Raw genomic sequence first — 16,653 nt, forward strand, 5'->3', positions numbered from 1 at the left:
TAGGTAGAGTGCCATGGCATCATAGCTCACAACAACCTCAAATTCTTGGGCTTAAGCGATTCTCTTGCTTTAGCCTCCGAAGTAGCTGGGACTATAGACACCCACCACAATGCCCGCCTACTTTTTCTTTCTTTCTTTCTTTTTTTTTTTTAACAGTTGTCATTGTTGTTTTAGATGGCCTGGGCCGGGTTCGAACCTGCCAGCCTGGGTGTATGTGGCTGACACCCTACCCACTGAGCTACGGGTGCCACCAGAACGATTCTTTTATTTCCCAAATTTTTTTCTATAATCCTGTGTAATTTGTAATGCAATACCACCCCCCTCACTGACACACAAGCAACTCATACCTGCTGTAGAAAGTTTGGAAAGTACAGAAAAGCACAGAGAATAAAATAAAAACTCCCAGGAATCTTAACATTAACATTCAGATGTATTGTCTTCTCCTCTCAAAAAATTCATGTTTTTATGAATATATATATACATTCTTAGAAATAAAATTGGATCATAATAAACATCATATTTTATAACCTGATGTTTTACAACATGGAGAAGCCACAGCCCCCAACACCACTCGGGCTGGGAAGGCCACTCCAGGCCACTGTCACCTGTATGCCCATTCGCACACTCACTCACAGGTTCAAACTCCCCTACCCCAGCAACTCCAGCACAGGAGTCAGTCTGTGTGGGCTGCTCAGGACAAGACTAGAGACATGACAAAAGGCTTCTCCCAACACTCTTGATAATGAGTTAACATGGGGGTGGAGGTAGGGCTTGTATCTTGCCACACCCACCTCCAGCACTGACTGGCCCAGTCTTTGGGGGCTCCAGAGAGGAAACTAGAACTTTGCCACAGAGCCAACTAGGAATGCCAGGAATCTCTTCACTGCCCCCACATGATTCCACTTGGGATAGTATGTCCTCAGTTCCCCCCACCAACCACCCCCCGGCCCTAGAGGGACTCAGGCTAGGAGAAGAGTCTGCTGGAGCAGGTCATACTTACAAAGAAGAGCAAGTTGAAGAGGAAGAGAAAGTATTTGGTGACTTTGATGCAGGCTGACCCCATCCTGCTGGTCCTGGAGCTCCCTGGAGAGGGAAGAGAAGGCAGGCAGGTCAGTGAGGGGGGGAAACAATGCTGGTGGCAACTGGGACCCCTGGCCCCAGGTCATCTCCAGTCACCCTCACAGCACCCTCTCAAGGTGGGTATAACACTGTCTCTGCTTTACAGAATGACCTGCCAAAAGCCACACAGCTAGGAAGTGTGGTGCTCTGAGCAGTCTGAGATGCAAGGAGAGAAATTACAAAGGGAAACTCTCACCTCCACCACCCCAGGCTCTGAAAGTCTCCCAGACGAAGTTAGGGATCAACTAATAGCAACCCAGAGGTGAGACCTGCAGAACTTCTTGTCCCACAGAACTGCAGACTCCCTGTGGTACTAGGGGAGCCACAGATCTGTGGGGCTGGGAGCTGGGGTCTCAGGCCACGGAGGTTTTTCAGAAAGTGGGTAAGCGGCCCCGCTTCCTACTATGAGGGGAATGAATATGACTGGTAGAACATCAACAAGTACAGAAAAACAGAAATCCGGGAAGAATTGAATGTCACCCCAGAGATAAACATCATCATCAGTTTAACAGTTACACTTCCAGTGTGTGTGGGTAACAAACGGTTTTAAACAAAATCAGGCCCATCATGTATATAGTGTTTTGAAGCCTGCTTTTTTCATTCTACAATATACAATCTCCGAATGCTGATAAAATGTTCTCCCATATCATTTTACACGTTACCTAGGATTCCATCATGTTAATCCGTACTTATTAACATTTGGAAGGGGTCACAGAAAAATTCATGTATGGGTTGTGTTTAGCCAACTTTCTGGGGATTCGTGGACTCCACAAAACCCACTCAGGAACTCCAATAACACCGGTTGAAGTCCCAGATATAGCCGTAGCACAGAGCATTTAACCAGTACTCTAAGATTGAACACATAGGTTGTTTCCAAGTTTTCCAAGTCACCCTAGATGACACAATTTGTGCTTCTGAAATGATACAAATCATGCTTGAGCATGCTGTCCCCTCCACTCCAAAAGATCCCAAGAAGATAAGACTCAGGGAAGAAGAGGGAAGCGGGGAGATGGCTGCCCTCACCCCCTCCCTGGGGCAGACAACCCAGGAATGACAACCACCAGCCCTCTATGGGGCAAAGGGAGCCAGTGCCATGGGCAGCTGGGGCCAGGACAGCTGGCCTGAGGCAGCTGCATGGGCAGAGCTGGGTTGGGGGTTCGGGCAGAAGCACCAGGCCCAGATGTGTTCTCCTGCCATGGAGGAGGAGGAGCAGGCCTCAAAGCAGAGGAAATGAGGCCCAAGACCTGCTTCACCCTCCTCCTCGTGTACCATGTGAAAGGCTGCACCAAGGTCTTGCAAACAGTTTACATGTAGACACCGCCACCACCCCCAATCCTTTTCTGATGTGCCAACAATCCGATGGTCTTCTATCATCCTTGCCCAGTGGGACTCAGCTTCCTCTTTACACATATCCAGGGGTGGGGGGAGGTGGTTAACAGGGAAGGCTGACAACTTCCCAAGGAGTCCAGTTCAGTTTTCTGGTAGCTTTGTTACAGAGAGTTTTCTTTGACTGCCTTTCTAAAGGGCAGATTTCAGTACCGCATGGAGCAAAGCTGCCCAAAGAAACAAAAGGCTGCCTGAATGGTAGTGAACTCCCCGTCATACATGGCATGGTCTGAAGGAAGATTTATGGAGGATTCAAGAGCAGCACAGAAAGATTAGACTAAATGGCCCTTCCAGTCTATCAGGGTCCAAAGCTGGCTCTGAGAATTGAGAACTGCAGAGAGGTTGGTGACTCGGGAGGCAGGGAAGTCCAGCCCCTGCAACATCCCTCTGGGGCCTCCCCCAGACCCAGAGAGGAGAAAACATGACTTCTCCGAGTCAGGAGAGCCAGAGATCCAAGATGCCCAAAGCCAGGCCTGGGGGAGAAAGGCCTGCTGGGGCCGCACTGCCTCATGAGGGCCCTTGTTCTTCCTCCCTGCCTGCCAGCAGAGCGCCTGACATACCACAGACACCTAAACAAAACAGCAAGAGAAGAGAGATTCTCTCCCAGAGTGAGGCATGTTTTTCTTTCCTACCATAGGCCTGCTTTGCTTCAGCCCCGTGGGGTCTCCGCCCAGCACCTGACCCAGGGCAGACCCCAAAAGACAGCCCCAGCACCCAGGCAGCAGAGACAGGCTCGCTCTGCCAGCACAGCCTCATCTGACTGTGGTCAAACAGCCATGCGACGGGGCCGTTGGTGTCCTTGTGAAATTGGAGAGGTGTGGAAGGATCCCTTTGGCAACCCCGCCTCAGACCTGCTCTGTGTACAGTTTCAGAAAGTTCAGGAAAGAGTTTTCTACACTTTCCAGTTCACGTGTCCTCTGGTCGGGATGGGTCTGCAGGGCAGCCTCACAGAGGAGGGGGGGGTTCAGCAAAGAGCAGATCTTAGAGAAGAGTAAAGATGGGGTCTATGGAGAGAGAAGCCATCTGGACGGCCACCCTGGGGGGTGAGTATCGCCATCCTTGGTGAACCTGAGGCTCAGACAGGTCGAGTAACTTGCCCAAGTCACACAGCTCAGAAGTGGCAGTAGGTTCCAGAGTCCAAGATATTTTCACTGTGAAACGCTCCCTTCTGGACAGCAGACAAGACCAAAAAGGAATCTCTGGGGCTGACCTGAATTCCTCTGTCCAGATAGGTATGAGGACAAAATGGGATGTTCAAAGGCACTCTTGATTTGGTGAGCAAGAAGAGGCTGGAATGTATTGCCAATACTCCTATGTAAGGCAGATGCAGCTGGGCAGGTATTCCCCTGATGTTCCAGACCCTGGTAACCTTGGCTGCTCCCCTGACCACTCGCACAAGTTGAATCAAGCACTGGGCTAAGCCTTTTGGCACCATATGAGCCGATGGAGACACTGAGGGGTGAAGGAATATGCCAAGGTCACCAATAGATGGACTGGGCACAGAATGCTTGGCCCTTTAAGCCACCTGTCCACCCATCCACTCCATCCCACCTAGGAGGCAGCTGGGTGGGTTCAGATACTGAGGCAGAGCCAGGCAGCCCTTGACTGTCAGGCAGCTCGGCCAATCAGAAAGGACCCAGTAGCTACCTGGGCATTGCCTGGGGGAGAAAAAGCTATCGGAACTGGAACCTGGTGTGGGCAGCCTGAGGGCACAGTGGCCAAGATACAGAATACAAGGTCTTTCTGCCCTGTGAATATAAAAATTTCCATCTCACAGTCACAGTGGGAGTGAAGAACATTCTTTATGCTTGGCAGGAGGAGGTTGGCTCAGCTCAGGCTGGAAACACACCCAGGTCACCCCATGACTGGGTGTAGCATCAACTTCATGGAACCCCACAACCACCACTAAACCCCAAGGAGACCCCAAACCTGGATTCAGCGGGGCTGTTTTATCCGGCTCCCATGCAGAGGTCTGAACCTTCCCATCTCAATCACGAGTTAGAAACAAGGGTTGGTGTGGGCCAGAGGCCATGTAGCTACAGCACATGGACCAAATCCTGGCCCCCTGACTATTTTTTATGAGCTAAGAACAGATTTCACCTTTTTTAATAGGTGGGGGCAAGTAAAAAGATTGGGTAATACATAAAAGTGACATGGAACTCAAATTTCTGTGTCCATACGTAAAGTTGTATGGGCACACAGCCACGCCTACTAGCCGAAAACATTTACTATCTGGTCCTTGACAGAAGTTGTTTGCCAGCTCCTGACATAGGACATCCAATGGTGTGACTTGTATGTCTGTAAGAGGCACCAAGGGTGAAGAACTCTCCATAGTGTGGGATGTTGGGAGAAAGAGAAACAGGGAGCTCAGGGGCAGGGATGAGTTGCTATACAGAGAGAAGACACAGGATCCCAGGACAAGCGCTGCCTCTGTGCATGTGTGGCCAAAGGGAAGGGACTTCCTGGGCTTCATTCTCCACCCTGGAGAGTGTGGCTCCTAATTGCACCCCATGTTGTGAAGAGATAATGAGGTCAGCGCCTGGCACAGTCAGGGCTCAGGGAGCCGGAGCTGGGGTTGGTGTCTTTCTTATCGTCAGCAATTGGCTCAGTACTTGTAGAAGAAGTACAAGGGCGAGCATTTTATTTACAGATGAAATTAAACAAAAAGAACGTCCCCCCATGTTATGCATTCTTGTATACACTTTTTATAAACACTGGAGGGTCTGCACAAGCATTCCTGTGCTAAAAAAAACTAACAACACAAGGGAATGGGATGCAAGGACATCTTAGGGGAAAATTCCAGAATGCTCACAGAAAGCTGTGTCAACAGTAGGACAGAGGTGCTCGTTTCAAATTATACTCATTGCAGGCAAATTGACTATTTCCAAGCAACTATAATTTAAATTGGCCGAAGATATCATCTTATGCCAAATATATTTGTACAATGAAATTATTATAATAATATTTTACTAACTTCTACTCAACTTTTAGTATTTACCTCAAACATCATCTCCTCTGGGAAACCTATTCCAGCCAGTCTTGTCACCACTGGCACCCCCTGACTCCCAGGACACAGGGGGAGGGACACTCCCACTCAGCTTCCTTTCAGTAGCACTGGCTGCTGCCCCAGATCCCTGAACAGGCTCTGGTCTCAGACGGCCTGGGTTTGAAAGCAGTTCTATCACCTCCTGGCTGTGTGACCCTGGACAAGTGATTTAACTTCTCTGAGCCTCACTTTACTCACATTACCCATTGTGCACATTTGTCTAGACATTAGACAATGTAGGTAAAGTGCCTGGCACATGGTAGGCTGTCAATAAATGGCAGTTACTAGAACTCACCTTGCTGTACAGTAACTTTCCACTGGCTTGTCCAGCTCCTGGGTGGGCTGCAATATTTGGAAAGGGAGGACTATGTGTTATTTATGAGAGTAAAGTAGGCTCCTAACAAATGTTACCAAATGCAAGACTGGATGGATGGTTAGAGGGATGAATGGACAGATGGGTGGATGAATGGAGGGATGGACAGGTTAGTGAAGAGATAGACAGGTGGGTGAACAAATGAACCACCAACAGACAGATGCAGGGGGAGGGGGAGGGGAAAGGATTGCCACAAAGAGCACCAGGGCATTCACGTGCTCAGCCACCTGAAGTGAGTGAGATCCACTGGCCCAGTCAGCTGGGACTCTATTTTGGGGCCCCTTTGTGTAGGGTGAGTACCCTGAGGCTGTTCTGAATGCCAGGACCTGCCACCACGTCTCCCTGACCTTCCCCAGGAGCCCACAGGTGCCAGGGTGAGGTGAGGGAAGGCTGGTACCTTTGAGAGAGCCCTTCTCTGTGTTGGGTCCCTCATGAATTTGCACATATAGAGGAGGTGGCCTGGTTTGTCCCTCAGAGCCGCATTTTCCCCAGTGGTTTCTTAGAATGCGGGTCCTAGGAGATTTGACAGAACAAAAGACTCTGCTGTCACCATGTCTGTGGAGCGCCAGGCCTTCCCTCAGAGGCCCTGCATGTTAGACCATCCACATCCCGAGACGCCCGGGGATAAACACCTAAACACTGCTGGCTGAGTCATTACCAAACTTAATAGCTTTTAACACCACGTAGAACATGTCTTAGGAAACGCCAAAACCGGGGTGGCGCCTGTGGCTCAGTCGGTAGGGCGCCGGCCCCATATACCAAGGGTGGCGGGTTCAAACCCGGCCCTGGCTGAACTGCAACCAAAAAATAGCCGGGCGTTGTGGCGGGCGCCTGTAGTCCCAGCTGCTCGGGAGGCTGAGGCAAGAGAATCGCGTAAGCCCAAGAGCTGGAGGTTACTGTGAGCCGTGTGACGCCACGGCACTCTACTGAGGGCGGTACAGTGAAACTCTGTAATCAAGGCTTTTGAAGGTCCCTTCAGGGCTGGCACTTCAGGACTCTTAAGTGCTATAGGATCCAGAGAAGGGGAGTGAATGGCCCCACAACCCACCCGTGGCTCAGACAGAACATGTGACAGCCATGCTCGGGTCCCCCTCTCAGGCCCCTGTGTCTCCTCCAGTCTCCCCACCTCCTGGCCCGTGGCTCACCTCTCACTGAGACTAGTGTGGCTTCCAGGCTTGTCACAGCCCACTTCTGCCCTCACCCACACACCAGGGAGGATGCTTTGAAAAACACAACCCAGATCTTGTCACTCCCCTATTGCCTCCAACAGTGATGTGGCTGATGACATATCTGCTCTAAATACAGACCCCCTATGTAGCCACAGGGCCCAGCCTCACTGGCCACGCCTCCGTCCTCTATGCTTATCACCCTTCCCCCTCATGGGCTCAAGTGACCTCTTTCCTATTGTCCCAGTACACCAGGATGTGACCCACATCAGGCCTTTGCTCTCGCCATTTCTCTACCAGAAGCACCCTTGCCCCAATCCCCCCTCAGGCCTGGCTGAGAAGGCTGAGAGCCCTCCTTCCAGAGGCCTTCCCTGAGCACCCATCTATACAGCTGCACGTTAGAGTCACAGAATTAGAGACAGACCGCGTCATCGGGATCTGTAGGGATGGGGCCAGGTCCCCCAGGGGACTCTAAGGAGCAGCCAAGGTTAACATCTGGATCTGTCACACGGGCCCTCACTGCAGTTATCCTATTGTCCACTAGTGTGCCTGTGTCCCTCACTAGAACGGAGGCTCTGTAAGCTGAGCGGCCATGCCTGTCTCCCTCACCCCGAGTCCCAGGCCTAGAACAGTGCCTCCCACGTAATGAATAGTCAGTGTGTATTTGTAGGAGGAGAAGAAAAGATTCTTAGAGAGGATGAGACAGACCAACTTTGGTCCTACAACTGGAGGTTTCTGGTCCTTAGAATGACACCACTGGCTTAGGGCAGGGATGGGTTGTTTTCCTCCAAAATACGATTTTAATCTCCTTTGGTTCAGAGGTGCTGGTAGAAGCAGACTCCCTCCCTAGAAAGACGCACGCAGATGGGCGGGAGCACGCTTCTATCCAGTTTTCAGGGTTCACACCTCAGAGAGCCCATCAGGGAGCCAAGGTCCCATCTTTCCCCATCTTCTGAATGCTCCAGAGCATTTGGCTGCACCCTGGAATTCTCTCAGAAGTTCTAAAAGCTGCGGATGCTCAGCTCGCAACACCATTGATCTTGACGAATTGCTCTGGGGCGCAGCTGGGTGGCAGGGTGGTTCAAGCTCTCCAGAGGAGACCTGTGTGCTGAGACCCAGTGCTGCAGCTCCATCCCTGGCACAGCCCAGCCCCTCTGTCCCCAGTAGGATGCAGCCAGGCTGGGATTTTCTGATGCAGCAGCGCCTGGCAGTGGAGAATCTGCCTGGCACCCTGGTGTCTGGAAAACAGTGGCACATGAAGCTCCCTGTGCTCTGCTCCCTCTTTGCCTGCCTGAAGGTTCATTCTCCTTGGGCCACTGAACCCAGAGCAAAATCACAGTGCAAGAGAAGACTTATGTGATTACTGCATTTTTTGAGGAGCCCAGAGAGAGCCAGCGAACATAGATGACACAGCTTGAGATGAACATGGAGCAGAGGACTTGGGGATTCCCAGGCCAGAGATCTGTCCTTGTACACCAAGGCTTCTACTTGGGAGGGATAAGCAGCCCTGAGTCAATCACCCCACTCCCCATACACAGGGTGCAGGTGAGTCGCCAGCAGGCTAGTGCACAGTAGGGCTCACCCCATGCTGCTGCCTGGCCCTCTCCCTCTCCCTCCCTGCCTGAGGGTGCCGCACCTGCCACATCGTGCCAGCCATGTGGCTTCAATCACTCCACTACTGTTCCTCATCTTTCCCATCTGTAAAATGAACTTAATGACAGGGTACAGTGAGGCCTACAGGAGTTAATATCTGTAAAGTGCCTGGCACCTGGTAAATGTCAAACAAATGATAATGATCTGTAAGTTGTTGATTTCCTGACCATAGTCAAAAGCCCTCTGAGGGCTTGATTTGGCCTCCAGTTAGGTGCCAGGCCTGAAGGCTTCTGTGCCAGAGGACAACCACTGCTCCTCCTGGATGAGGGACTGGGCCACCTAAGGAAGGAGGATTTCTACCCCCTTACCCCTCCACCCGCCCCGTCTCTGAGCTGGGCCTCTTGGCCTGCTTGAGGCTCAGAGGTCCAGCCAGTTTGGTGAGCCTGGCAACTGATCCCGTGGGAGCTCAATTGCTCAGCTGGGCAGAAAGCGGAGTGAGAAAGCCTGGCCTGGTCAGTCTGCTTTGGCTGCCAGCCCGTCCGCAGGCATTCACCTGCAGGCTGGTTCTTGGCCACTGGCTCTCTGGTTCTCTGGACTTTGTCCTGATCACCCCTGGAAAGAGGCTGGGCACAGATGGCTGAGTTTGTTTTCACATTTGACAGGTGATGTGTTTCCTGAAACCCCAGCCGACTCCTCCCAATTCCTGGGAGCTGGCTCTTTGACCTCCCACTATCTTATTTTTTAAACTCTGGTTTTATTTTGTTCTTGCTGTTAAAACCAAAGGGGGAGGGGGAAGCTGTTACTCTAGGCAACCAGAGAATAGTGAGCCAGGAAAGCAGGATTAGGGTCTCCAGAGTTTCCTTTAAGACTTCGCTTTGAATCTCAGCTCTGCTTCCTACTGGCTGTGTGCCCTTGAGCAAGGGAGTTGTAAACCTCCCTAAAGCCATAATATCTTCACCTCTCTCACGGAGATACTAGTGGGACTTCTGCTCATAGGAAGAGAAGAATCCTGTTGGAGGATTAACATAAGGCATGGAAAGAGCTTTGGGGCATTGTCACCACTCCCCACACAAGTGAGCAGATCCTGCCACCAAGGGCTAGAAGAAACACTCAGATCAGACCTTCCGAGGAATTGTAGGATTTTAGGCCCCAAAGGCCACCCTGCTTATCTTAGGGAGCAGTCCCTGTCATATGACCCATAAACCACTGTGACAGGCTCCTACTCTCCTGAGGACCTTGATATCCTGGAGCTGGGACTGATTGCCGACATTTGGGGGACAGAGGCCACCCTGGCCAGACTGCAGCAGAGGAGGGAAGTCTGTATCACACCATTACCCAATGTTTTACATTTAATGTCTACAAACCCTTGAGAGACTATTAGTCTCATTTAGCAGGTGAAGAAACTGAGACTTGGTTTCAGAGACTTGCCTAAGTCATGATTAAAATTCAGGGCTAACTGAGGCCAGAGCTCCTTCTTCCTAACCTGCTGCCTAAGTAACTAAGGTGGATGGTGGAGCACACCCACCTCACCCTTCTGCACCGCTGCCTGCTGCATGGCCCCCCAAAACTACCCCAGCTCCCCATGATCTGACTCTTAGCTTCCTGTCAGGAAGAAAAAGACCAGCCCCACCAATTGTGGCCAGGACATTCCTTCAGTTTGGCTGATGAGGCCAACAAATGTGGTTTTGCTTTGAAAGAAGAGCAGTGAAATTGGAGGGCCTTTGGACAATGAAGGGGGCCACTCTGATGAGAGGGTGCACAGCGGGGAAGAGCAGATACTTACAGACCTCCAGGTCTCCCATCTAGCCCCCATGCAGCCAAAAACTCAAGTTGAGGCTGAGCCATAGCCTCTGACCTCTTGACTGTTTTTTTAGCAGGCTGCTTGTGTCCCGTGCAACCTCCAATCCCTCCCAGTGCTGGATTCTAAGGCTCACACACTCAAATTCACACTGCCAAAAAGCCCTTTGATGTTACCTATTTCAGTCCCCATTTCTCAGATGAAGAGACTGAGGCCCAGAGAAGACAATGAACCCCACCATTCTGGGGAATGTGTACAACCAGTGTACATGTTGGGGGTAGGAAGGGGATTGGTTAAGACAGGCAGTGCTTTCTTACTGGTTTCGCATCAGGATGAGTACAGAGAAGTACACTTATTTGTTCTGCACTTTGGGAAGAACAGACAGGACTACATCTGGCCTGAGGTGACCATCCCAGGGCTCTGTCCCCAAAGGTTGAAGAAATAACTATTTTAACATACCTATAATCCATTTGGGCTCATCAGTTGGGAAGCTCTAATTTAGAGGGGCATTTAGGGACTATGTGAGAGGCTGCAAGAAGCCCCAGAATCCAGGGCCTCTAATGATAGAACCTGTGTCCTCAGGTGGGCAGCCACCTTTTAAGATCCTCTTCCAGCCCTATGGCTGGAGGCAGAACAATGAACCTGATCATAGTATGGACTTTAGAGAGACCTGAACTCCAATCTCATTTCTCAGAGCTGTGTGACCTCTGGCAAGTCACCTACCTGCACTGAGCTTAGTGTTCTCATCTTGGTTTTTATACTGGTAAGGAAGAATCAGCTTGCCAAACCCAAGGATGTGAACATGACCGAGGCAGGACTCTGGAAAGAGGTCCTCTCAGGACCCATAGCAAGGAGGTTGCATAGAAGTCGTCCCTTGAAGTGTGGGGCAGACACAGGGGTCCTACAGACTGCCCCAGGAAGGTCACCACCACCCAAGAACTTGCAATGGACATCAGGCAGAGCAAAGACTGAATTATAAAATGTACATTTATGAAAGCACCTACCATGTGAACATTGCTTTACTGATCTTGTTTAACCCCCAAACCCCTAGTAGGACCACTGTGGCTCAGGAGACAGTGGCAAAGCTAAAGTCTGACTCTAGAGTCCACTGCCCTACCTGATTTGTGATGCTACCTCTCACCACCACAGTGTTCTCTGTGGAAAGGGTGGTCAGTGAAGCCAGGTGTTAAAGGGGCAATGCCCAGGTCCCAGGCCCATGGAATCAGAGCATCCGGGGTGAAGCCACGCATCTGCAAACACATGACATTTCAGAATTCTCACCCTCCACCAGCCAGCTGCTAAGGAGTCAGACACTAAGGGCCATGCTGAAACAGCAGGACACAAAACCAGGCCTAGCCCTCAGAGGAGACCTCAAAGGGGACAGCACACCTTCCCTCCAGAATAGACAGCTCATGTGTCCAGAGGGTCCACCCTGCCAGGAGGCTCCCAAGTGGCCATTCTCTGCTCAAGGGTTTGGTCCTAAACCACTGCCCAATGCAGTTCAGCAAATCCCCACTCCAGGATGGCCCAAGGCTGAACAGAGGAAATGAATGACTCCAACACACCCCTGCCCCGAGGGAGTGCCCAGCCTGGAGGGGCACAGGTATGAAAATAAGCAACGACACATCAACATAATCCCAAGGCAGCATAGTGATGCCACCGCCCCTGGAGCCTGCCCTCTGATGGAGAAGACAGGCTCTTTGGAACATTCTCCAGTATTTAACAATAACAAAAGTGAACTCTTTCCCACAGTAACCACTTCCCAAAGATCGTGCTAAGCTCTGCATGTGGCTCAGTTTATCCCTACTTAAAGCAGGAGTTAAGCACTGCTTTAAACCCCATTGTACAGCTGAAGAAACTGAGACTCAGGGTGGTACAGGGACTTGCCCAGGGTCACACGGCTGGTAGAGCAGGGAGCTAACCCTTCAACAGCCCGGCCCATGATTTCCTGTCATGCTACACTGCCTGCAGCAACAGTTATAAATGATAGGTAAGGCCAGGAGTGGTGGTTTATGCCTGTAATCCTAGCACTCTGGAGGCTGAGACAAGTGGATTGCTTGAGCTCAGGAGTTCGAGACCAGCCTCAGCAAGAGCAAGACCTATCTCTAGTAAAAATAGAAAAATTAGCCAGGCATTGTGGTGGGCACTTATAGTCCTAGCTACTCAGGAAGATGAGGCATGAGAATCACTTGAGTCCAAGAGTTGAGGTTGCCATGAGCTATGATGACACCATAGCACTCAACACCAGGGTGACCGAGAGAGACTCTATCTCAAAAAAAAAAAAAAAATGTGATAGGTAATTAAAATAACTCCACCAAGGCCCAGTGTAGATTAATTGGGTTTTACAGCCCAGCTTCCAAACTCAACGGAGACACTGGGGCTGCACTGACTGGGCACCAGTGGTTAACTTGCAAACCCATCCTAGAGCTGAGCCAGCTGGGGGCAGGTGGCTAACAAAAGGGTGTGGGCCCGAAGTTGGGTGATAAGGTAGAGAGCTGGGGACTCTAATCGGGAAAACCACATGGCAGCAGGCAGTCCCTTCAGTCACATCATACCCTCCCCAGGCACTGAGCTTGTAGAGACGGGGCAGCTGTAATGCCACCTCCTCCAGGTAGCCCTCCCAGAACACTTTCCCGCACAGACCCTTAGGGGGCGCCATGTGGTAGCCCTAATTACCTGGGCATGAGAATTTAAGGTGGGCATCAGACATAAGGGAACTCTGTCTACCTCATCCTGTCACTTAACTTTTCTGAGCCTCACTCAGTTCCTTAGTCTATACAATGGGCTAGTACTTCCTGCTTCCCAAGACTAGGGTCTCAGCACTTTCCCAGGCTGAAGAGTCATTTGGGCTTTAGGTGTATTTAATGGACAGAGAGAGGGGTGAGTGAGACACAGGAAAGGCAAAGTGCTACGCACAGTGCATGGACTCTCTCTCCGCAGATAATGGGGTGAAAGCACAGAGAGGTGGGGATGGGGGACAGGGGTCCTCCTGGACAGAACCCAGCAGAGGCAGCCCAGCTCAGAGAGGAGGAGAGGGCAGTGCTCTCTGGACCCTCCACCCTCTCCTTCCTTCTCCTCCCTCTCCTATCTCTGCCCTTCCTGTAGGGTGTCGCCATCTCAGACTATGCTTCCCCAGGGCCTTCCCCTCTGCCTGTCTGTCCCTATTTCTGCTGTTACCTTTCTAAGTTTCTCCCTTTAACATCCAAAGTACCCAGGGCGACCTCACCAGAATGCAGGCCACAGGCCTCAGGCCCCAGCCAGACGCCCTGCCCACAACAGAAGCCCAGCTCTGGTAAGGAGTGACCTGGGAAATTCATTTCCACAGTCAACTTCAGCGATCAGGGCCCTGGGAGGACAGACTGAAGGGCTGTGCCTCCCACTCAATGGGGTCCCGGTTCTCAGGCAGGGCAATAGCTATTCAACCAGCCTAGACACTTGGCAGCTCCAGCAGGAAAGCTGGAAACAAAAGGAAACCAGCAGGCCTGCCAGGCTCCCTCCCCAAGGCTCCCAAGCCTCTCTGGGATCCCTGAGTGGCCTGGGCAGCTTCTAGGCCCCTCCGGGTGGGCTCAGCCAGAGGCACAATGAGCTGTTAACCTGCCAGGGCTTGAAGAGATGATCTGGCTTGACTGGCAGGGTGGTGGGGAGGTCCAGAAGTGACAGTGAGAGAGTCAGAGAGAAGGAGAGAGAGAAACAGAGAGAGACGCTCAGGTGAAGGGGCCTCCCCTTTATCCAAAAGGCCAAACTGTGGACCCTCAAACCCTCTCTGGTCTCCACAGGGAAGTCCAGGCCAGAAGTCCCAGCCAGCTGATCCAGGCAGGCCCCACCCTTGCAGTAGCTGGGCCCCCTCCCAAGTTGCCTGGCTTGCTCCCCCTCACCCTGTCCTGTGAGCTCTGCCTCCCCTGTGGCCTCCTGGGGGCCCAGCCCATTCCCTGGTTCTTCCTTCCCAGCCCTACCCCCACCAGCCATCAGTAGTTCTCCTCAGCCTTGGCCTTTCCAGATTCCAGGATCCCATCCTCATATCCACTGAGATTCCTGAGCAGGCAGCTGGCTGGGTCTTTAACTCCAGAAGGGTTGCTGGAGTGCTCAGAGCTAAGCCTCTCAGGATCCCCTAAGCAAGCTAAAGCAGGGAGAAGGGACTTGACCTCTGCCAATGGCAGCTAAGTCAAAATGAGCACCCGGGTTCCAAACAGCCCCATGAAATCCCCTCTACCAGAGCCCTTGGGGCCCTGGGGAGGAAGAAAGAAAAGGAACAAGCCCAGACAACTCTACCTTGTCATCACTCCCCTTCCCTAACTGTCATCTTATCCATCTGTGCAGTGGGGACAGTTCCTATGCCAACTCCTGACAGAACCTGGAAACTTGGGCCCCTCCCCTGGGTCTTGGCAATCTTACACTCTGTTAACCTCTCCTCCTCTTGGGGGCACACCTACTTCCTACTCCTGACATGCCTCTGGGAGGTGAAGTTCAGCCAGGAATCTGAGCAACCACAGGAGCGGGCGGGGGTAGGCAGAGAGGGTAGTTTAGTCCCAGTTGTGGACCTTAGCTGAGTTCCTTTCCCTCTCCGGGGTAATGACAGTTCACCCCATCTTAGAGGGAGGCACTAGGTGTGTGGAGGGACCTTCCCCGGCACAATAATGGGAAGAGTGGTGATTATCATCACTGCGGGAAGGTCTGGGCCACAGGGAGCTGGGAAGAGGAGGGTTACACAGATGTACACACAGAGCAAAATGGAAAGGAAAGGCTCTGGGCACTCTAGGAAGGGGCCCCTGTCCCCAGGGGCCAGGCAGGGACATAGGGTGACACTGCCATGGTCTCAGATAGTCAGACTGGCTCCAGGGCTCACTTCCTGCAAGGAGAAAGGAGCAAAGAGAGATGCCGCTTCTTCTGGGTGACCTAGAAAGCCCGGCCCAGAGCCAAGATCACACAGGCCTGGTGAGCCTCCCGGTGTCCAGGGGAAAAGGGGACTATTTGTTTTTTCAGGAGGAAACTGTGTATGTAAATGGACATCCACTGGCCTAACTCAAGGCTCCTGGGACACAGCCCTCTGATCACCTTGGTCCCATCTCTTATTTCCTGTTGGCTGCCCACGTGTGATTCTGGAGATATGGGCATCCCCTGTCGAAGCTGGTGCTGTGCCCAGTCAGGATGACCACCTAGAACTGACAAAGCCCGATTAAAAACCTCAATGTTTGCAGCTGATTCCTTCCCTCTGCCCAATCTTTGCCCCATTATCAGTCTAGAACACCCCCCACCTAGAGCAGATACAGTTCAGGCCTTGACCCAGGCCTAAAGTGGATGGGGGCAGATGGCAGCCGGAGCCTACTGCAGGGAATGGGGGTGGGAGGGACATTTCTCCAGTGCCCTGAGCCCACCAGACACCACCAGCCCACCAGCAGTAGGTGTCTGCACTGCCTCCCACAAACATCACAAGTGGTCAATGAAAAGCCTTGCCAGTAGCTTTCTTACTTTGGGAAGAAGGAAGCCAGAGTTCAGAGAAGGTAAGTGACTTGCTTAGGTCACAGAAATGAGAGTCACAGGTCTGAGGCTGGCACATCCCAGCATGCACAGACTCAGCCACCCTGAGCCCTACAAGACCCTGAGCCCTACCAGGGGCTTGAACCCAGCCACAGTGCCACAGCCCCTGCTCTCAGACATAGTTCGGAAGATAACCAAACTGGTTAACCAGGTCACCTCTGGACCCAAAGCTGAGACAGCCAAATTAGTTTGACTAGAGAACCAAGGCTTCCCAAGGGAAGAAGGTAGCTGGAGCCAGGCCTGGGAGAATGAGGAAGACTCAGGTCAGGAGACGGGAGGAGGTGATGGCATTCAGACAGAGCTGCAGTCCCCGGGTACCAAGATGTGGGAGACTGGACAATTCTGCATGGTACATTTTAGAAAACAGAATGGTTCCTGGGAGAGGCCAGCAGCTGAAGTGAGAGGGGAACCTGGACTGGACCCCTCTCCCCCAACCCAGGGGCCTCAAATGCAAGATCTGGGCAGCAGCTAGTGACAGGGACAGTCTGGGCCACCCTGTCTTCCCTCCCCATGGGTACCTGGTCCATAATTAAAACCCTGGCCAGCTTTCCTGGGGTCTTGTCCCCTTGTACCCTGGAACTACCAGCCTACTAAGAGCCCCTGGGATCCGTAATCTTAAGTCTGAGAATAGAAAAGA

The 16,653-nt window shown here is 52.0% G+C and overlaps 1 protein-coding gene across 6 annotated transcripts in view; it reads right to left on the minus strand.

Moving 5' to 3' along the window:
- Positions 1-16,653, minus strand: part of CD82 (CD82 molecule) — a 48,139-nt gene that overhangs the window by 20,853 nt on the left and 10,633 nt on the right. For 3 of the 6 annotated variants that reach the window (XM_053561295.1, XM_053561297.1, XM_053561296.1), the window contains 3 exons: positions 6,322-6,437; positions 5,847-5,893; positions 1,001-1,083 (listed from right to left, as the gene is read on the minus strand). In XM_053561295.1, the coding sequence (XP_053417270.1) occupies positions 1,001-1,063 (63 nt within the window). In that variant the 5' untranslated portion in view covers positions 1,064-1,083; positions 5,847-5,893; positions 6,322-6,437. The remainder of the gene's footprint in view (positions 1-1,000; positions 1,084-5,846; positions 5,894-6,321; positions 6,438-16,653) is intronic. The other 3 variants (XM_053561294.1, XM_053561299.1, XM_053561298.1) reach the window with 2 other exon arrangements.

The sequence above is a fragment of the Nycticebus coucang genome, chromosome 14, assembly GCF_027406575.1.
Source record: "Nycticebus coucang isolate mNycCou1 chromosome 14, mNycCou1.pri, whole genome shotgun sequence".
Classification (NCBI taxonomy): Eukaryota; Metazoa; Chordata; class Mammalia; order Primates; family Lorisidae; genus Nycticebus; species Nycticebus coucang.